Raw genomic sequence first — 22,315 nt, 5'->3', positions numbered from 1 at the left:
AAGCTAGTTCTAAAATTGTCTAGTTAAGCTAGTTCTAAATTGTCTCCAATGAACAGATGGGGGCAACTAAAACTAAGGTTCAGAAAGGTTGAGTTATTTGCCTGAAGTCACAGCTAATGAATGGGTGAGTTGGAATTCAAACTCAAGGCACTGCTTATTCTAGGCTCCTTCTAGAGTGGAGAGGAAGGTATGAAGGGTGCTTCTCAGCTAGTCCTGTATACTGGGAGGTGGGGGCGCTCTACTCCAACTAAAGGGGAAAATCAAGGTGGGAGCCAAGGTCACCTCCAGTCACCCCCTCCCCCCCATTACTAAACACACATGCTGGCACGAAGAGCTCGCCGGGCAGAAAGACAAGTGGGAGGGTCTAAAGGTTACAAGAGATATGGGCAGAGGGGCCACCCCAAGATAGGTGAGGGGCAAGGTGGGGCCAGCCTTCACCCACCACTGCTCTCCCTGGGGAAGAAAAGCCGAGAGGTGTGGGTCCTTGCCCTTTCCCTAAGTGAAGGGTCCTCTCTCCAGGAGTAAATGAGGACGAACACGGAAAGGGGAGGCCAGGACACGAGTTCGGCCAATTAAAAGGGAGGGTTAAAGGGACAGCGCCTCCGTTCCCCGTGTCCTCAGCCCCATCCATTCCCCTCACCCAGCGCAGTTAGCGGCGGCCTCCCCTGTACCAAGATTAACCATCGATTCGCCCGGCCTTTGCAAAGGTCAGCTCCGCGACAGCTTGTTTTGGGCCCTGGAGCCAGGTCTTCCCGCCGGGTTCGGGTCTCCCTCCCACGCCGCACCTCTTTTCTCCCCCTCCGGCACGCCAGCCACGTGCTGCGCTGCTCGGCACACGCTGCGCGGGGGCACCCCTCCCAGCGCCTCCTCCGCAGGCAGTGTAGCTGCCAGGCCGCGTTTCCCTGCCCTCCTGGAACTCGGAAAGCGGTGCCTTCCGCCCAGCGGTCCCTGGACCCCTGGACCCCTGGACCGCTGGACCCGTGGACGGCTGGACCCCTGGACCCCCAGATCCAAGCAGCACCTACTGTGAATGACCGGCGCTGAGATCCGCGCGCTCTCGCCGCTTCCCGCGCCCGCAAAAGCGCTTTCAAACCAGCCTCCGGCAAAGGGCGCGCCCCCTCCCGCCCCCTCCCGCCCCCCACTGCTCCCGCTTTGGCCGTCGGGCTCCGCCCCGGACCGCCCCCTTCCGCCCCCCCTCGCTTTGGCCGTCGGGCCCCGCCCAGGACCGCCCCTGCCAGCCGCGCTGGAGCTCTGCACCTGAACCGGCCCCCATCCCGAGACCTTAACCCTCCCAGGGCCGCCTGGCCCACACGTCGCCCCGTAATTTCTGTAGCTAGGACCTCTCTGGGTCCGGCCCCACCAAACCCTGTCCCATCAAGGACCACGAGGCGTTGGAGGGCACAGCCCCGCACGGGTAATCCTAGTCTCCTTCGTGCTGGGGCTACCCAAATCCTACATTGAACTCATCTCAGCGACAAAACTGCCAGACAGGCCCCGACGCCCCCACGTCCCTACTCTTATCTCAGATGTTCCATTGTCACTCCCCAAGTCCCTCCTGCGCTGTACTTTATTCTTCAACAGCGACCCCCTTCCCTTTTCAGTGCCATTTTCCTCCTTCAGACCAGTCCTGATCTTAGCTCTTCCGCGCTCTACCACACCACGCCTTGGGATCCCCTCGACATAATCAGCATGCTCAGTGATCTGTGAGGTGGGCTTTCCCACCTCCAACACACAGAGACTGCACACCCACACAAACATGGCCACCCAGAACTCTTGACTTGAAGGGGGATGTGTGATTTTGTGTGATTCACCCTTTCTAAATTCAGAGCTTGGGAAAGACTGAGACACGTGGGGGATGGGAAGAGAAAAAACCGGGAGCAGCCTCTCATCCGGAGTGAATCCTGTTGTCCTGATACTCAGAGGCAGGGGCGGAAGCTTGCTAAGCCCCACATCCTCCACCACGGGAGGCCCAGGGGGTGGGCTTGCTGAGTCCTGGTACCTCCAAGGGAGGACGAAGGGATTCACTCCTTTTTTGCTGGTTAGTAAATTTAAGGGTTGGGGGAGTCACTCCCTACAGCAGCCTTCAGTGCTGAAGGACAATTCAAAGGCTAGAGAGGTACTGAGGAGAGAAAAATCCATTCCAGCCCCCACCTCAGCCTCACTACCCAAGAGGCCTGTCCCCTGGAGAAGCTATGGACACTAATTAACAATTAGGAGTATGTACTAATGTTACAGAACAGGGGCCTGACTCTGATCAGGTCTGCCTGGGGCCAGTTGCAGAGGGTGGGTTCTTGACTTCGTGTAGGAAAGATTCCACAACACGAGTCTAGGTGACTATGAGGGTACATTTATTAAAGCTGGGGACAGTGAAACAAGGAAGGGCTTGGCATAGAAGCAACAGGAGAGCCTAGGCTGGGCTACTGCGAAGTGAGCTTTGGGAACAAGTTCAGGGGATTAGCCTGGGACAAGCTGCCAGCTGCCCATTGCCTCAGAGTTTAGGAGAGGAGTGCCTGAGAAGAAAGAAGCTGGGGGAGAAGGGAAAAAGAATGGCACGCAGGCTGCTCCCTAGAAGGAGAGCGTGAGCTGGCGCCTTTGTCTTGAGGCTTTTATCTCTCTCTTGCAGGTGGGGATCTTAGGGGAGGCCTCAGGGAAGGTTTCAGCAGAATATTCATCAGTTCTCCAGGTGTGCCCTTTCAGGGCCATGGTCTCCACTAATTGGTCAGTAGCAGGGCAGGGAGTCTTTAGTCTTTGCAGTTGGTTCTAGCATCGACCACCAGGTTTTGCTGCTTTTCTGGGCCTGAAGCTGAAACACAACTGAGGCCTAGATATTATCTCCAGGGAGGAAAGGTTACCCTGGGGGAGAGGGCCTTGTTTTCCCAGTTTTGCCCCCTGCCAGGCACTCTGGGCCTTCTACCCTGGTGACAGTCTGCACGTGGCTGCTCAGCCAGTGCTCAGCTGTCTCAGTTTCCCTATTGCAATTGCCAAGGAATTTCCCGAACTTCTCACTATCATATCTCACCATCATAGGGGTAAGGCAGAATCACACCCTCTCCCCAGAGATCAGACGGGGCTAAGATGAGGGGCAGCTTTTCTACTTAGGATCAGTGGACATTCCCCAAGCTACTCCAGAAGGGGCGTTCCCAGACTTCCAGCTCCTTGTCCCACAGAGACATAACACATCATCATCCCCCAGCCTTAAGCAAGCAGAGGGCAGGAAGAGGGGTATCAGTGGTATTTTTCTAGGCACTGCATCATGGCTTAAGGGCAGCTTCGTGTCTGGGTCTCCCTCCCCATTCCTACCCTGTGTTTGCCCAGTCCCTCTCTCTTCCTTTCCTGGCACTCCTCTCCCCTTTCTTGGCCCCTGTCTCTCTCCCCACCTTTATTGACAAGCTCTGGGCCTGCGGGGGTGGCAGGCCTTAGTGGTCAGACAGATCCACCAGGCATGGCTAGGCTGGTGGCCAATGTGCTGGAAGTGAAACTGGAGGGAAGTGGTGAGGGTCCTAGGCCAGACAGGGGGAGGCTAGTTCCTCTGTCCACCCCCACTGAAGCCTGGCCTGCTCCCTAGATGGCAACAACAAGATCTGTTTTTGCTGGAGTGAAGCCCATATGGCACTCACCCTGCCTGGGCCCCCAGCCAGCACCCACACCCCTCCAGAGCCACCTCTGTGGACGGAGATAATTGCTGGATGCCTGGGCCCTCTGCTGGACAGCCTCTACAGAGCCCAACTCACACTGGCCTGTGCCTAGACTTTTTCTAGCCCGGCCAAGGCAGTCCTGGTCACCCTTTGCCTGTCTCAGGCCCTTGGTCTAGTTCCCCACCCTCTCCCAGGCCTGCCTCACCCCCTCACACAGTCCTATCTTCCCCCAACCTTGCGTCCATCTGTGTTTGCTGTAAGTGTGTTTGCTCAGCCCAGCATTTGTTTTGTCACCAGCGCATGTCTCATGACTGTGTGCGTTGTCAGTTGTGTCTCTGACTATATCTCCATGGCCTTGCTGCTGGGCTGGGACTCGGGCAAGGCCAGTAAGTACTTGACTGAGGCACAAAATTTAAGGGGGTGCCAAAAATTCAAGAATCAAGATGAATAATATTTTAATGCACTACTTTTGAAAATCAATAAAAGTTAACAAATAAAAAATCCATGATAAAACATCAACATTGAAAATAAAGACAATCTGGTTCTCTCAGGGTCAGACTCACCTCATCATCTGTCTTGGGAGTGGACAGGGGCCCTCTGCTCACTAGGTCTGGGCTTGCCCTTCCAGTCTCACTTCTCAGATCTTTGCCCCTTGCCCCGGCTCTTGGTGGGTCTCTGACCTTGCGTGATCTATATGTGTTTGGGGCTGGGGCAGCAGTCACCTAACTGCGGCCTTCAAAGTCCCAGAAAAGTACCTCCTCCGCCAGAAACCGTAGATTTCGACTCCACTGATATCCCCACTCCACCCAGAGCCCTGCCCGCATCTGTCAGCCTCCCTAGGCCTTTTGAGAACAGCACAGAACCAGTACCCCCTCCCTCCACTGCCCTTGCCTCTGCTCCCCGCACACCTGCAGAGACCTTGGAGGGGCTGGGGAGGGGGTACGGAAATTCTCGGGCCTCCTCACCTCGGGGTTGCGCCGTGGCGAGGGAAAGCAGCCCGCGCTGGGTCTGACCCGTTTCTGCCGCCGGGCAGGAAAAGGGTTGCAACCCGCGATCCGGCGCTCCACGGACGGTTCTGTCCGGCCAGGCGTTGCTGGGGAGCTGGGAGCGCTTCAGGGAAGCCTGAGGCAGGGGAAAGCCGCAGAAAGGGAGGTTGGAAGGAAGGCCTGGAGCAGGGGAAAAAAAAAAAACCTCCCATGAACCTGTGAGGGGAACGGTGTTAGGGGGCCAGGGCCTCTCACCCCCGTCCCTGCCGGCCTCCCGCCCCAGGCCGCTTTCCGGAGAGAGGCGAGCACGTGCACTGGCTTCCAGGAGGAAGCAGATGGCTGAGCGGTGGGGAGGCGGGGTCTGGCGGAAAGCCCCATGGGGCTGGGATGGGGACACACAGCTCTGGTCTCAGATCTTCCCTGGCCCAAGCTTCTGAGCGGTGGGGGAACAGGATTGGGGGTGGAGGGGCGCGTCCCCTAAGATTCCCGTATTCCTCACTGTTCCCCTCTGACCCTAGAGCTGGTGGAAGGAGGGGGGGACTGTGACAAGGGAACCCTAAGCAAATTATCCGGAGGCTGAAATGCAAATATATGTGACACCCCTTATTTAACCCCTGAGGTGCCTCCCATTGGGGAGGAGGTAACAAAGCGAAGCGGTCGATTGACTTCAGGTTACCCCACACACACACCATCTCTGCAGGAGCATGCATTTCTGCACTGCTTCCCAGAGGGGCTGCCCAAGGGTCCCTCAGCCAACAAATCTCCCTCTTTCCACCACGCTTTGCCAAGAAGAGTCTCCAGACGCTGTCAGGGGAGTATTCCTCCTTACCGTGAACTGGACAACCAAACGCTCTCCTAGAGATACCCAGGACTGCTGGGTGAGAATGTGGCTGACTGGAGTAAGACAACAGAAACAACTTCCAGGAGATGAGAACTGACAGGGGCAATGGAATAGGGATCAGAGGAAGCCTTGAGCTGTTCCCCACCCTTACCCCAGCCAGGTGAGACTGCCTTGCCATGCAGGCACGAGTGTGGGTGACAAGAATTTCAAAGGCATTCCAGGAATTCAAACATTTTTATTGAGCACCTGCTGCATGCTGGGCTTTGGGGGCAGGACTCGTTCTCTGGGGAAATCGATGTCTTATTCTTTTAAGGTAAATCCTGAGTCTGGGAACAGTTTGGATTAGAATCTTGCCTCTCCACTAAATTGTCAGTTGTCCCTGGGTTAAGCATTGTCCCTTACCGGCCCTCATGTCCCCTTGTCCAGGGGTAGGGAGAGAGGGAAGAGTTGCCTCGTTTCCCTGCAGAGGCCCCAGGTGATTAGGAAAGGTCTTGAGGAATGCGGAGAGGACCGGTACAGATCAGTTTTCTGCAAGGTTCCAGCCGTTTCTGTTGGCGCCGCAAGACATGTCTTGCTCAGACCCCTCTCATGCTCAGTCCTGAACCACGTCAAATGGCCACGGGGCAGGCTTCGGTCAGTGATGGTGCCAGGACTGTCTTACTGCGAAAGAAGCGTTTGGTTCCCGCTGCTGTGGCCTCATTTCTGTGGCGCTAGCCTCTCTCTCCTCTCGGGGTGGGCCGCTCTGGAGGCCTCCGCAGTGTCTGGCTGGTGTCTCTGGCTGAGGATGAACAGCAGACAGCCCAGCAAAGCCTCTCGCATGTCCTGGGAGCCCAGGCGGCGAGCCAATTGACGCAGCAGGGGCAGGAGGTGCTGGCGGGCCAGGCGGGCTGCGGGCAGCAGCAGGCGAGACAGCAGCATTCGAAGCAGCAGCGGGAGCAGTGGCACAGGCATGGCTGAGTCAGTGACTTCAGAAGCAATCCGGGATCTAGGCTTGCCTTCCCTGCTCCCGCCTCACCTGGCAAAGACATGGGGTTTGGGGCAGAATTCCCACCCCCTTCGGTTTCCACCATCACACTTCCCTGTGGGTCACTTTTGTTTTCCTAAAGCCCTTTCTCTTGGCGAGGTAGGTAGCTGGGGCAGAAGGGATGTCCCTGTAGAGTAAAGCTGGGACTAGGGCCTACAGCCTGCCATACCCAGGCTCCAGGGGCTCCGATTGTTCCCTATACCCTTCCCTCCCCTAGTCACCCCTTCCTCTTGCACACACTCTTCTGACATTCTCCATCCCTTCTTCCTCAATCCAGGAGGGGTTCTTCCCCAGGAAATTCTAAATTTTCCTTTTTTGGGGGAGGGGGCTTGATCCACCCTGAGCTGACACTTCTTACCCTCCCAACCCTCCACCCCATCCATGGGCAGTAACTCTCACCAGTCAGAACCACTGCTCAGGAGCAATCTCTTCCTGAATTTGCTTGTGGGGACACAGCCCCACGGGACACTCAATCCACAGGGTGGCCCCACCCAGCTTGTCCCCACCCTGGAAAGCTTGTCAGGGTGGGGGGAGCAAGGAAGGGACAGCTGTGTGCTGGCACCTGGTATCTGGAGGGGAGGGAGAGGGCAGCTGGGCTGCAAAAAGTGGAAGGAACAGATGCAGGAATTCTCCCTGCTGGTTTCAGACCTCAGAGTTGGAACCCAGACTGCACTTTAAATGTGATCTCATGCCTTTTGTTTTCCTCCTCCCAGTCCTTTTTCTCTTAATTAAAAAAAAATTTTTTTTTTTAGTGTATGCAGAGAGTGTGGGGGTGGAGGGAGAAAGAAACACTGATCTGTTGTTCCATTTATTTATGCATGTGCCCTGACCAGGGATCAAACGCACGACTTGCTGTATCAGGAGGACATTCCAACCAACTGAGCTTCCTGGCCAGGGCCAGATTGCACTTTCTAATGCTGTGTTGATTCTTCAGGGCTCCAGCCCCCTCCTCAGTTACCTCAGTACCTGGGGGTAGCTGGGAGGAGTAGCTGGAATGGGACTGTTTATGAGAACCATTTGCCCAGACCTCAGAAGCAATAAGACTGTAGCCCTGATACACCAGGCACGCTCAGAGTGGCTGAGTCAGGGAGAACAGGACCTGGGGGTGGGGGAGGCATTTGCAGTACCTCCCCTAGAGTAAAGAAGTGGGGTCACAGTCCATGTCCCAGCTGGACCCAGTTGGACAGAGCTGGGCAGCACTGGCACTGAGGGACAAGAAGAGGAATACTTACTTCAGGACCCTCTTCTCTACCTTCCCCACCCCTCCGCCACCAAGATTAAATGAAATTCCATGAGGTAGCAAAATATAGAGAGACTGGATTGGTTTTGTTTTTAAATACCTTACTCTCCTACTTTATAAAACAGTTATAATTTCTGCCTTGCTGGACTCAGATGAGACAATGATCATGAAAGTGTTTTATAAACTTCAGCCTAGCCTTGGGAATATAACCGTTTATCATCATTTCACCACCAGCCTGCATCATCACATCTCAAAAACCATCAAAGACCTTGAAGAAAGAACACTTAACTATCTGAACGACCTGCTCCACTTCTGCCTGGAGGAAGCAGGAGCTAGAGTGTGGATTTATAGACATTGCCTTGTTTTCCTTCCAGTCTCTGCCTGAAGATTTGTGTTGCCCATGAGTCATCTCTGGGCTGTGGGCGGAACATGTATGGGGTGCACACTGTGCCAAGCCTGAGTTCATGGTCTCTCTCAGTTCTCACCAGAAGTCTCCAAGGGAGTGATTATTATAACCATTGTGCAGATGAGGAAACTGAGGTTCGGAATGATTTAACTTACCTAGAATCACACAGCAGATAGATGGCCTGATCTCCCCCACTGACCTGCCCCTCTTTTTGGCTTTCCCATTCTGTAAGTGGCAGCTTACCTTTCTGGTTACTCTGGCCAGAGTCCTTGACTTCTCTCTTCCTATCACAATTCACTTCCCATATTTGTAAATCCAGGTGGCTCTACTTTCTATCTTTTTCTTTCATTCTGGAATATAAAGTTATTTTTATTAAAGTATAGTTGACATGCAATATTATAGTAATTTCAGATGCAAACATAGTGATTTGACATTTATATGCCTTACCAGACAGATGGTCTGGTAACCATCTGTCACCATACAGAGCCATTGAGATATTATTGGCTGTATTTCCACTGCTGAGGAAAGAGGAAGGACATCTCTAAAATCAGAGAAGGAAAACTCTGACTCCAAAAAACCTCCGCTGCCTTGCGGCATACCTCTTCAGGGGAAAGGCTAAGGGAGTAAACCCCGACAGAAAATCCGGAGCCGGAGTCCCTAAGGCGGTCTGACATTGTAGTCAACACCGGCAACTCCTGCGGCGCACCTGAAGCCAAGCTGTATTGACTTTGTCTTTCCCTTGGACCCTTCAGCTGCGAAGAGAGGGGGGGTCTGCTGCATGGGCAACAGCAGACCCTCCATATCACCCTGCCCAGGCTCTGTAGCTTCAGTTTCACTTGAGAGGACACTCCAGCGTCATCGCAAGATGTCGACTCAACACGGGAGGAGACAGATACCGGTTATCAGCTCATCCGATTGGCGAAGGAAACGAGCGCCAGGGGTCTCCTCTGACGGTGGGAGAGGTCATCGCACCTCACTGGACAGCTACCGTCTCGCCATGGCTCGCCTGCACCACTGGGTGCATGGGGATCAGAGAGGCGCCTCTCGAAAAGTGGGCCACAAAACACCCGCACCAGTTAATTCCAAGCAAACAACAAGAAAGAAGCCTCCGGCTCTTCGCCTCGCTAGCTGGAACATCAGGACCATGTGCCCCGGACTTACTGCAGATCTTCCGTGGATCAAGGGTGCCAGGAAAACCGCTATCATCGATAGGGAACTGGCACGACTAAACATCGACATTGCGGCTCTACAGGAGACCCGGTTGGCCGACAATGGAACTATCAGAGAAACCAACTACACCTTCTACTGGCAAGGGAAGTCTCCGGACCAACCAAGACAGCACGGTGTTGGGTTCGCTGTGAAGAACACGCTTGTTAACTCCATAGAGCCACCCACAGGAGGCACAGAGAGATTACTTACCCTCCGATTGTCAACAACTTTCGGCCCAGTCAGCATTCTTAGCGTGTATGCCCCAACCCTCTGCGCCACCACCGAAGAGAAAGAACAGTTCTACCATGCACTGGACGAAGCGTTATCCAAGATTCCCAGAAGTAACGCTCTCTATCTCCTTGGAGACTTCAACGCAAGAGTAGGAGCCGACCACATGGCCTGGCCCACCTGCCTTGGAAACTTTGGGAGAGGAAAGATCAATGAGAATGGTCAGCGACTGCTTGAACTTTTGTGTCACCACGGCCTGTGCGTGACAAACACATTCTTCAAGTGCAAAGAGATCCACCAGGTGTCATGGAGGCACCCCCGCTCCCGCCATTGGCACCAGCTTGACCTCGTCATCACCAGAAGAACGGATATTGGCAGCACCCTCCTCACCCGCAGCTACCACAGTGCAGACTGCGACACGGACCATGCCCTCGTGGTAAGCAAGGTGCGCATAATGCCGAAGAGGTTGCACCACTCCAAGATGAAGGGTCGCCCACGCATCAACACCAGTTGTGCCAGCAACCCAGTTAAGACCCAGCAATTCATCAACAAGATGGAAGATGCACTCGGCGAGGGAGTGGCGGCAGATGACATTATCGAATCCAATTGGCCACGTCTCCGCGACGCCATATACAACTCCGCCATTATTGCTTACGGGAAGAAAGAGCGGAAGAACGCTGACTGGTACGAGGCTCACTGGGAAGAAATGGAACCCGTGATCGAGGCTAAGAGGAAGGCCCTACTGGCTTACAAGGTCACGCCCACTCCCAGTACACTTCAAGCTCTACGGGCTGCCAGGAACAAAGTCCAGAAGACCGCCCGCCACTGTGCCAACACCTATTGGCTAAACCTGTGCAGAAGCATTCAGGAAGCCGCCGATATAGGCAACGCACGAGGAATGTATGAGGGTATCAAGAAGGCAACAGGCCCAATCCCCTCCAAGATCGTCCCCCTTAAGTCCAAGACAGGTGAGGTCATCACTGACCAGGAACAGCAAATGCGGCGGTGGACCGAGCACTACCTCGAGCTGTACGCAACGAAGAACACCGTAACAGACACTGCTCTTAACGCCATCCCAGACCTACCAGTCATGGAGGAGCTAGACACCCCACCTACTGCGACAGAGCTCAGCAAAGCCATCGACCGCCTCGCTTGCGGGAAAGCACCAGGAAGCGACGGAATCCCTCCAGAAATCCTAAAGAGCGGGAAACCAGTCCTGCTACAGCCGCTCCACCATCTACTCTGTCTCTGCTGGAAGGAGGGTTACATCCCCCAGGATATGAGAGACGCCAACATTATCACCATGTACAAGAACAAAGGAGATCGCAGCGACTGCAACAACTACCGGGGCATCTCTCTCCTCAGCGTCGTCGGCAAAGTATTCGCCCGGGTCGCTCTTGCCCGCCTGCAGACCCTTGCTTCCCGCGTCTACCCAGAGTCCCAGTGTGGCTTCAGAGCTGGCCGATCAACAGTGGACATGATCTTCTCCCTACGCCAGCTGCAGGAGAAGTGTCACGAGCAGCATAAACCACTCTACCTCGCCTTTATCGACCTCACGAAGGCGTTTGATCTGGTCAGTCGAAGCGGACTCTTCAGCTTGCTACGGAAGATTGGCTGTCCACCACATCTGCTTGCTGTGGTCATGTCCTTTCACGACAACATGCACAGCACGGTGTCCTACAACGGCGCAACCTCTGAGACCTTCCCAGTCAGCAGCGGAGTAAAGCAGGGCTGCGTCCTCGCGCCTACGCTGTTCGGAATCTTCTTCTCCATGCTCCTCCAATACGCCTTTAAGGACTGCAGCGAGGGTGTCTTCATTCACACCAGATCCGATGGCAAGCTCTACAACCTGGCCCGTCTACGAGCCAAGACCAAAGTCAAAGAGGTGCTCATCCGTGAGATGCTCTTCGCCGATGACGCAGCTTTGACATCACACTCCGAAGAGGGACTCCAGCAGCTAGTCACTTGCCTTTCCCACGCATGCAAGGAGTTCGGACTAGCCATCAGCCTGACGAAGACGAATGTTATGGCTCAAGGCACGGGGACTCCCCCATGCATCACCATCGACGGATACACCCTGGAGGTTGTCAACGACTTCACTTACCTCGGGTCCACCATCTCGAGCTCTCTGTCAGTCGACTTGGAGGTCAACCGGAGAATCGCCAGGGCAGCCACAGTTATGGCCAGACTGAACCGGCGAGCGTGGAACAATTCCAGCCTCACTGAGAAAACCAGACTGCACATCTACCAAGCCTGCGTACTCAGCACTCTCCTCTATGGCAGCGAGACGTGGACCACCTACACAAGGCACGAAAGGAAACTCAACAGCTTCCACATGAGGTGCCTGCGACGCGTCCTGCATGTCGCCTGGCAGGATAAGGTCCCCAACACCGAGGTGCTGAAGCGAGCCAATATGAGCAGTTTGCATGCAGTTCTTAGCGAGAGACGCCTCAGGTGGCTCGGCCATGTCAAAAGAATGGATGCAGGCCGTATTCCCAAAGACCTCCTCTACGGCGAGCTAGCAGAAGGCAAGAGGATGACAGGGCGCCCAAAACTGCGGTTCAAAGACATCTGCAAAAAGGACATGACACAATGCTCCATCAATCTCAACACATGGGAAGTTCAAGGAGACGACCGCCTAGCCTGGAGGCTCGCGGTCAGGCAAGGTACGTCACGCGCGGAGGCTGCGCGCAACGAGGAGGCGGTCCAGAAAAGATCTAGGCGGAAGCAGCGTCAACAGCAGCAACAACAGCCATCTGCCTTCACCTGTACCAAGTGCGGCAGGGATTGTCACTCCCGAATCGGACTGCACTGCCATTCTCGGCGGTGCAGATAGACTCTCAGGAAGCTACGCCATCGTCTCTCGAGACGGACGGCTGCCGACGACGACGACGATTTCCACTGCTGTACTTGACATCCCCGTGACTTATATATAAGCTTGTACCTCTTAATCACCTTCATCTTTTTGCCTATCATCTCCCCACCACCCAGCCCTCTGACAACTATCAGTTTGTTCTCTGCATCCATGAGTCTGTTTTGTTTGTTATTTGTTTAGTTTTTTTAGATTCCATATATAAGTGAAAGGCTAAAGTATTTGTCTTTCTCTAATTTCACTTAGTATATACCATCTAGATCCACCTATGTTGTCTCAAATGGCAAGATTTCATTCTTTTCTATGGCTGAGTAATAGTCTGTCATACACACACACACACACACATGTATGTGTGTGTATGTATATATATATATACATACACACACACACACACACACACACACACACCACATTGTCTCTATCCATTAACTATGGGTGAACACCTAGGCTGCTTCCATATCGTGGATATTGTAAATAATGCTGCAATGAGCATAGGGGTGCACATATCTTTTTGAATTAGTGTTTTCATTTTCTTTAGATAAATGCCCAGAAGTGGAATTGCTGGGTCTTTCTTTGTCTTTTGTTACAGCTTTTGTTTTGAGGTCTATTTTTTCTGGTACAAGTATTGCAACCCCAGCTTTTTTCTTCACTCTTATTTTCATGAAATACCTTTTTCCCTTACTTTACTTTCAGTCTATAGATGTCTTTTGCTCTAAAGTGAGTCTCTTGTAGAGAGCACATGTAAGGGTCTTGTTTTTTAACCATTCAGCATGTGTAACCTCAAAATATTCAGAATCTCACCACTTCTCACCAAACACCACCATGACTGCCCTCGTCTGAGCATTGCCTCTCACCTGAATTTTCGTAGTAGCTTCCTAACTGGTGTTCCTGTTTTTCTTTTCCACACAGTGCCAGAAGATCTTTATAAAACATGAATCAGATTTTGCCTTATTCCAACTTACTCAGAGTTAAAGCCAAAGGCTTGAATTATGACTTACAAGGCCCTGGCCTGGATAGTCTGACTGATTCAAGTTCTAGTTCTTGCCACTCACTCTGCTCCAGCCACACTGGCCTTCTTGCAGCTCCTTAACTGTGTTGGACATGTTTCTGCCTCAGGGCCTTTGCACCTATTGTTGCTCCTTCCTGCAAGGCTCTTTCTCCAGGCATCCATAAGCCTCCATCTCTTATCTCCTTCAAGTCTTTGCCCAAATCGTATCCATCCATCCTACTTAAAAGTACGCTCCTTCCACCCCATCTCCTGCTGCCTCATCTCTATCCTTTCCTCTGCTTTGTCTCCATAGCATATCACTGTCTGACATGTTATATATTTTATTTTATTTCTTTATCTTACTGATATCTGTACCCCCCACTAGTATGTGAAGTCCATGAGAGTACAGTATTTCCTCACTTATCATGGGTACAGTAGTCCCTCTCTATATCGTGGTTTACGTATGGCAGCATCACTGTATCGCGGGATTTTTAAAAATATTGTATTTAATTATTTATCGCGGATTTTTTGCTATATCGTGGGATTTTGCGGTACTGTATATGTATGTTGTTAGAGTTACATAGAGGTTTAAGAGTGTAGAATATGTTTAAGAACATAAGTAGTGTTTATAAAAGTGTGGAAAAGGTTAATAAGGGAGTGGGAAAGGTTAATAAGGGGTCTGGGAACAGTCTATAAGTGTGTGGGAAGGGTTTATAAAGCCTTAATATATATATATAAATACTAAAATAACTGTAAGGTTACTATGCAGATTTTCACCTATCATGGGGGGGGGGCTCTAGAACATAATACCCACGATAAGTGAGGAAATACTGTAGGGACTTACATCTATTTTGTCAGCTGCTGTGTTCCCAGTGCTTGGCAATAACATTTGGTGCAAGAAACAAATAAATGAAAATTCTGTAACAGGATTAAACCCAGGCCTGCTTGCCCCAGAGCCTGTGCCTCTAAGTCCCAGAACTAAGAAATTTGTGAGAGCCCTGCAGGCCACACACAGCTGGAGAGAGCTACTAGGAGAGGAGGAACTGATCACACTGAGCCAAAGAAAGTCAAGCCTTGATGGTTCCCTTTAGGAACCTCCAAGTGTGTAATTTCGGGGGTACCCTGCAGACCTGACCAAGCACTAACCCAGATGTGCAACTGCTGTGACCGTGGGTAAGTTGCACACCATCCCTTCCAGCTTAGCTTCCACAGCTGTGGGGTCTTTCAGCTGTGAGGACCTTGGACCCTGGGCATGGGACCAAACGCCCAAACCATCAGGGGGCAGGGGAGGGCCTCTGGGAGGCAAGTAAAGGAAGCAGGATGTTGTCTCTGTTAACCATGGGGAGTCCCAGAGGAGCTGGGGAAGGAAGGTGGGGAGGGGCTGCAGCTGGGCCCAGGGCAGGGATCTAGTTAGTCATGGTTTAGTCTCCACCCCAACCCCTTCCTAAGATTAACTCCTCTCTCCACCTCCTTCCCACTCTCACCTGGGATTAATCCCACCCAGCCCACCTCAGCCAGCCCCAGGTATTGTCTCCAAGGCAGAAAACCAAGGGCTCTACTAAGAATTTCCTCTGCCTCTCTTGGGAAGATAACCATCCTCTCTGGCAACAAAGCTGCCAGAGGCAATTCCTTCTAGTTCCTGATTTTGCCTTGTGTAACCGTGTGTAATATCGCCCTGGCTGGTTTGGCTCAGTGGATTGAGCGTCGGTCTGCGAGCTAAGTGTCGCTGGTTCGATCTTCCAGTCAGGGCACATCAGAGAAGGAAAACTCTGACTCCAAAAAACCTCCGCTGCCTTGCGGCATACCTCTTCAGGGGAAAGGCTAAGGGAGTAAACCCCGACAGAAAATCCGGAGCCGGAGTCCCTAAGGCGGTTTGACGTTGTAGTCAACACCGGCAACTCCTGCGGCGCACCTGAAGCCAAGCTGTATTGACTCCGTCTTCCCCTTGGATCCTTCAGCTGCGAAGAGAGGGGGGGTCTGCTGCATGGGCAACAGCAACAGCAGACCCTCCATATCACCCTGCCCAGGCTCTGTAGCTTCAGCTTCACTGGAGAGGACACTCCAGCGTCATCGCAAGATGTCGATTCAACACGGGAGGAGACAGATACCGTGTCACTCCCGAGTCGGACTGCACAACCATTCTTGGCGGTGCAGATAGACTCTTAAGAAGCTACACCATCGTCTCTCGAGACGGACGGCTGCCGACGACAAACCCTGTGTAATAGGTCCTGCTTCCACTGCTGTGATCTCTGTTCCTTGCTCTGACCTCTACTCCTCATCATCTGCTGAGCAGGGAGGGACCAGGCAACTTTGAGGAAATTGGTTAAAACCCATGTTTTTAAAAGTCAATTAAAAAAAAAAAATCACTGTGGCCAGGTGGCTAAGTTGGTTGGAGTGTCCTCCCATCTGTACAGCAAAATGTTGAGGGTTCGATTCCCTGGTCAGGGCAGTTGCAGGTTTGATCCTCTGTGAAGGCATGTATGGGAGGCAACAGATGGATGTTTCTCTCTCACATCAAGGTTTCTTCTCTCTCACATCAAGGTTTCTTCTCTCTCATTTTTCCTCTCTTTTTAAAATCAGTAAGAGATATCTTTGGATGCGGATTAAAAAAAACGTATCTGGGTGCCAGCTTATGAAGTGGAGGCAAGTGGGCTGGGCAGTAATTGACCCCTGGGGTCCTCCTTCCTGGTCTTCTTTGCAGGACCTCAGGGTCATCTAGAAGCATCCTGGGGGCCCCTATAGACATCAGTTAATTGGACCATTCATGTCAAAAACCAGTATTGTGTGCCTGCTGTGTACCAGGCCTGTGCAAATTGCCAAGGACACAGGACAGACACACCAAGAGTCAGCAGGGCGACAGACAAGCAGTTGGGGAAACTGAGGATAGGGTGGTGAGAGTTTTAATAGAGCTAATGGGTTCTTTCAAGATCTGGGAGTACTGGGCATCCTGCTCCTCCCATCTCTTTCTCTGGTCCCCATCCAGGGGGCCAAAGAACACTACAACCTAGCCGCCGCCTCTGCCGTGAGCTGGACAGGAAGGTGAAGGGCATTTATGCATTGTTCACTCAGATCTGGATTTGCATGCTGCCTCTGGGACCCTGTCTGAAGGGTGCTCTGGCTGCCTGAGAAGACTGTACACTCCACAACCTGATGTGGAAATGACACCCTTTGAAGTTGTGCTGTGTGGTAGCTTTCTTCCCTAAAATGAGAATGATCATAACACCTGTCTTCACCAGCATCAAAAATCAAAGGATGAGAGAATACTAGCTCCAGAGCTTGGCTCCTAGAAGGTGTCTAGTAAACAAGTTTCCTTCTGTTACCACTGGTATTTAGCTAGATATTGAGACGGGGAGCATTGAGCTTAATATGATAAAATGGGGAAGCATAAATCTGCTTACTAAGCCAGCAAGCTACAACTTCACACTCCAGCGGCCCACAGCATTGTGCTCTGCCAAGCAAATTAACACTTCTCCTTCCCCCCTTCCAGTACAGGACTGTTGTGGGGCACAGGCTGAGGTGCTGTACCACAGAGACCTATTAGTCTAACCAGGGAGTGGACCTATCAAAGCCTGAAAAAGTTTGGGAAATTGATTTGTTCTTTAGAGAAAGCACCTGATCAGTCCCAAACTCAAGATCCTGGTTATAACCCCAGGGGAACAAAGAAGCTCTCTCTCTCTCTCTCTCTCTCTCTCTCTCTCTCTCTCTCTCTCTCTCTCCACTCACACAGTGCATGCACCTGTTCTCTCCATGGCCACGTGGCCTTAGCAGCTGCATGACCCTTGGCCTCCAAAAGAGAGCCTGAATACAGAAGCACAGCAATGGACTACAACTGGAAACACATGCTAAGCTAGCTGGATGCTGACTGTACTGTACTTTAAACTCTGGGCAGTAGCCTTCATCCTGGCCCTACTGAAGACAAAATTGGTGGGATGGAGGGAGATGGGACATTGGAAACCCAGGGGGCAGCTTCTATTTCCACACAAAGAAACCATTTTGCCACTCTACAATCTCCTGTGCGTGGGTCCCTGGAATTCTTTTCTTGTGATCATGTGGGAGAGCCTTATTTCTACCGACAACTCTTCCTTCCATCCTGTGGGTTTTCCCTCCCAGTGTATCTGTCTAAAGCCAGCCTAGTGGCTGCTCCTTGAAGGCCTGCTACAAGGCACTCTGATGCTCTTGAGCAGCCACCTGAGAGTGGGTGCTGGGGCTCAGTTAATGCTTGATGAATCAATGGAGGCCTAGGTCCCCTCAAGGCCCTGGCCCCTGGCTCTGTCATTGTCCTGGTGTTCCCTCCAGTGCCTCAGCACTGTCCTGGAGCCCTTCCCAGTTGTGGGAGATTGAGGGCAGTGTTGACCCCCAAACAAGGAGTTCTAGGAAGATGCCAGGGAGGCTTCATCGAGGGCAGGGAGAGCGGAGAGGCGCAGGTACCCAGGAGGAGGTGCAGAGACTGGTCAGTTATAGGAAGTGTCCATGGGGAAGGAAAGAATACCAGCCCGAAACTGGGAGTGCAGCCCTGTCAACTGTGATAGCCCTTCTCAGCATGCGACAGCAGCCCTGAAACCATCTATCTCAGTGGGACTGTTGGGAGGATCTGAGGCCTGAATGTGGTGACAACTGAGAGGAGACTTCATGACCTCTACTAGCTCCTTGAGGTAAGAGATTATACACAAGAGAGGGAAGGTTCCTCACCCGTGACCACTGTTCCTCTCCCCACCAAGACTAGGCAATGATAGTCCCATGAACAGACAATTGGGAGTACGACACACACTACACACGCTCGCAAGACCCAAAGAAAGTGGGGATTTAGATGTCGTCTAAAACAGGAACTAGAGCTGACAGGTGGACTGACCCTATCCACAGGAACAGCTGCTCTGCCCAGAGAGGGACCCATATAGAATGCAGTCCATTGTCCCCACTGAAACAACTGTCACTCTCCCCAGACTCGGCTGACAGGACACAAGGCGGAAGAGTGTGAGCCCAACCCTTCTGGCCAGGCCTCTCAGGAACAGTCAGCTGTTGGGGCCAGAGGGCTGCTCCCTGCATGAGGGAGGGAGGGGTGGGCATGGACCAGAGGGCTGGAGCAGGGGTCAGGGAGGACATGCCTGGCCTAGCTGCTGGGGAGAGGGAGAGCAGAAAAACCCACAGGCCCCAGGAATAAACCTAACAAAGATTGAGCAATACCCTCATGGAGGAAACAAATTTTGTTTTTTACAAAAAAGAAGACCTGGCAAATCTGGTCATATTTTGGAATGAAAGCAGTGTGGCAAGGTACAAGAATGGACACAGTGACTAAGGAATAGATTTGAGAGTTTGGAAACAAGTGTAAGAATATATGGGGCAGAGGTAGAATTCCTCGTTAGAGGAGAAAGTACATACAGGGTCACAAACGGAGCTGGGACAGTTGGTCATCCACAAGGGGAAGATAAGGTTTGATGTTCTGACACCCCAACTGCAGAAACAAATCCCAGTGACATTAGAGATCCAAGCATGGAAAGTAAAACTATAAAATATAGGAGCTGATCTTTAGGAATTTGGGATAGTAGAGAATTATTTGTTTTATAAAATTTTACAACTATTTATTATGGTTATTTTCAAAATTAGACAAAAGTAGAGATAATAGTATAATGAACCTCATGTATCAATTGTCTAATTTAAATAATTACTCTAAAACTTTCAATTGGTAAAAGATACTACAAAGTGAAACGACAGACCCTTATAGACTGGAAGAAGAAATGTGCAGTCCATATAACTGAAAAGGATTTAGGACCAATCATAAATAACGTATTTTTATAATCAATAGGAAAGGACAAAAACTCCCAAAATGAAAAGTGGATGTGAATAAGTCACCTTTTGAGGAAATGGGAATGGCAGTCCAGGATCACAGGCTGCTTCGTGAGCCACAGACCCAGAAGGACAGCTGGTGCCCTTCAAACATCCGCTTCGCTCTCTTCTCCTGCCCCTTGTGAATCCGAGTGGAGACCCCACGCAGGCTGTCCTCTCCCTCCACCTCCATCTCTGTCTTGGTTAGGCAATTCTGCAAATATGAGGAAAAGGACTGGATACCTCATCCTAAGAGTATTTGAAGGACCTGGAATGGTGTGTTTGGGAAATACCCATCTGTCAAGACTACTGACAGTAAGTCCATGTCAATTATGACAAAACAGATGCCATTAAACTCTGTGTTTAATTCAACTGATGAGTATCTTATTTGAAACTGATCATACATATGTCAAATAACAGGAAATATGGGCATGGTTCCATCTAACGAGCTTCATTCTTGGGACAGATAAATGGTCAGGTACTCAAAAATATACCTATACTTCTGGCCAAGATGATGGCCTAGACAGAAATGCTGTATCTCCCTCCATAACTAAGAAGGAATACAACTACCTCAAAACTAGAGACAACCAGAAGTTCCAGAAGATCAAGCTGCATGGAAGTCCAACAACAAAGATATAAAGAAGATATACTCATCCAGGCAGAGCCACAATGGAGTGAAACAGGTCACCTGTATTGCCTGTACTGACGAATCCCTAAGGCTCCGCCCCTTACAACATAACAGGAGCGACAGCTCGACCTAAAACACAGAGGCAAACAAACACAGAAGCCTGTCAAGATGAGGAGACAGAGAAGTATGGCCCAAAAGGGAATGGATCAAGGTTCCAGTGGGAGAACTAAGTGACGAGGAGATAGCCAACCTTACAAACGAGGAGATAGCCAACCTAACAAATGAAGAATTCAAAACACTGGTGATAAAGATGCTCACAGGCTTGAGAGATATGCTTAAGTATGGCAAACGCATAAGGGAAGAAGTGAAGGCTATGCTAAATGAAACAAAGGAAAATCCACACAAAACCAATGGTGAAGGGAAGGAAACTGGGGTTCAAATCAATGCTTTGGAACATAAGGAGGAAAACAACAGTCAACCAGTACAGAATAAGGAAATAAGCATTGAAAAAAATGAGGAGAGGCTTGGGAACCTCTGGGAAAACTTTAAACGTGCCAACTTCCAAATCATAGGGGTACCAGAAGGAGAAGAACAAGAGCAAAAAATTGAAAACTTATGTGAGAAATTAATGAAGGAAAAGTCCTCATATGTGGTGAAGGAAATAGACATACAAGTCTAGAAAGCACAGACAGTCCCAAACAAGCTAGACCCAAAGAGGACCACACCATGACACATCATAATTAAAATGCCAAAGGTTAAAGATAAGGAGAGAATCTTAAAAGTAGCAAGAGAAAAGCAGAGAGTTACCTACAAAGGGGTGCCTATAAGACTACCAGCTGATTTCTCAAAAGAAACTTGGCAGGCAAGAAGGGACTGGCAAGAAGTACTCAATGTGATGAAAAGCAAGGACCTACAACCAAGATTACTCTATCCAGCAAAGCTATCATTTGGAATGGAAGGGCAGATGAAGTGCTTCCCAGACAAGGTAAAGCTAAAGGAGCTCATCATCACCAAGCCATTATTATATGAAATGTTAAAGGGACTTACTTAAGAAAAAGGAGATCAAAATTATGAACATTAAAATGACAACAAACTCACACCCATCAACAACTGAATCTAAAAAATAAGAACAAAATCCAACTAAGCAAACCAGAATAGGAACAGAATCATAGGTATGGGGATCATTCGGAGGGTATCAGCTGGAAGGAGAAAGGGGGAGAAATGGGGTAAAGGTGCAGGAATTAAGAAGCATAATTGGTAAATACAAAAATAGACAGGGGAAAGTTACAAATAATATAGGAAAGGGTGAAGCCAAAGAACGTATACACAGGACTAATGGACATGAACTAAGGGGGGTGGGATTGCTGGAGGGAAGGGAGATACTGGGCAGAGGGGAGCAAAAGGAAAAAAAACTGAAACTACCGTAACAACATAATCAATAAAATATCATCATCATCGTCATCATCATCGGCAGCCGTCCGTCTCGAGAGACAATGGCGTAGCTTCTTGAGAGTCTATCTGCACCGCCGAGAATGGCTGTGCAGTCCGACTCGGGAGTGACAATCCCTGCCGCACTTGTTACAGGTGAAGGCAGATGGCTGTTGTTGCTGCTGTTGACGCTGCTTCCGCCTCGATCTTTTCTGGACCGCCTCCTCGTTGCGCGCAGCCTCCGCGCGTGACGTACCTTGCCTGACCGCGAGCCTCCAGGCTAGGCGGTCGTCTGCTTGAACTTCCCATGTGTTGAGATTGATGGAGCATTGTGTCATGTCCTTTTTGCAGATGTCTTTGAACCGCAGTTTTGGGCGCCCTGTCATCCTCTGGCCTTCTGCTAGCTCGCCGTAGAGGAGGTCTTTGGGGATACGGCCTGCATCCATTCTTTTGACATGGCCGAGCCACCTGAGGCGTCTCTCGCTAAGAACTGCATGCAAACTGCTCATGTTGGCTCGCTTCAGCACCTCGGTGTTGGGGACCTTATCCTGCCAGGCGACATGCAGGACGCGTCGCAGGCACCTCATGTGGAAGCTGTTGAGTCCTTTCGTGCCTTGTGTAGGTGGTCCACGTCTCGCTGCCATAGAGGAGAGTGCTGAGTACGCAGGCTTGGTAGATGCGCAGTCTGGTTTTCTCAGTGAGGCTGGAATTGTTCCACACTCGCCGGTTCAGTTTGGCCATAACTGTGGCTGCCCTGGCGATTCTCCGGTTGACCTCCAAGTCAACTGACAGAGAGCTCGAGATGGTGGACCCGAGGTAAGTGAAGTCGTTGACAACCTCCAGGGTGTATCCATCGATGGTGATGCATGGGGGAGTCCCCGTGCCTTGAGCCATAACCTTCGTCTTCGTCAGGCTGATGGCTAGTCCGAACTCCTTGCATGCGTGGGAAAGGCAAGTGACTAGCTGCTGGAGTCCCTCTTCAGAGTGTGATGTCAAGGCTGCGTCGTCGG

General features: G+C 51.2%; 1 protein-coding gene across 1 annotated transcript; it reads right to left on the bottom strand.

Annotated features, from left to right (window-relative positions):
- Positions 1 to 5,712: 5,712 nt before the first annotated feature.
- MYMX (myomixer, myoblast fusion factor) lies at positions 5,713 to 6,919 on the bottom strand. The gene is made up of 2 exons (XM_090280451.1): positions 6,886 to 6,919; positions 5,713 to 6,477 (listed from the first exon to the last, which is right to left on the bottom strand). Exon 2 carries the CDS (start codon positions 6,411 to 6,413, stop codon positions 6,159 to 6,161), a length of 255 nt encoding a protein of 84 aa, XP_090136577.1. The 5' UTR covers positions 6,414 to 6,477; positions 6,886 to 6,919; the 3' UTR covers positions 5,713 to 6,158.
- Positions 6,920 to 22,315: the final 15,396 nt, after the last annotated feature.

This window comes from Furipterus horrens, unplaced genomic scaffold (genome assembly GCF_987537825.1).
Source record: "Furipterus horrens unplaced genomic scaffold, mFurHor1.1.pri manual_scaffold_6, whole genome shotgun sequence".
In the NCBI taxonomy this organism is placed as follows: Eukaryota; Metazoa; Chordata; class Mammalia; order Chiroptera; family Furipteridae; genus Furipterus; species Furipterus horrens.
The sequence above is the reverse complement of the archived record's forward strand: the minus strand, read 5'-3'. Positions and strand labels throughout refer to the sequence as shown.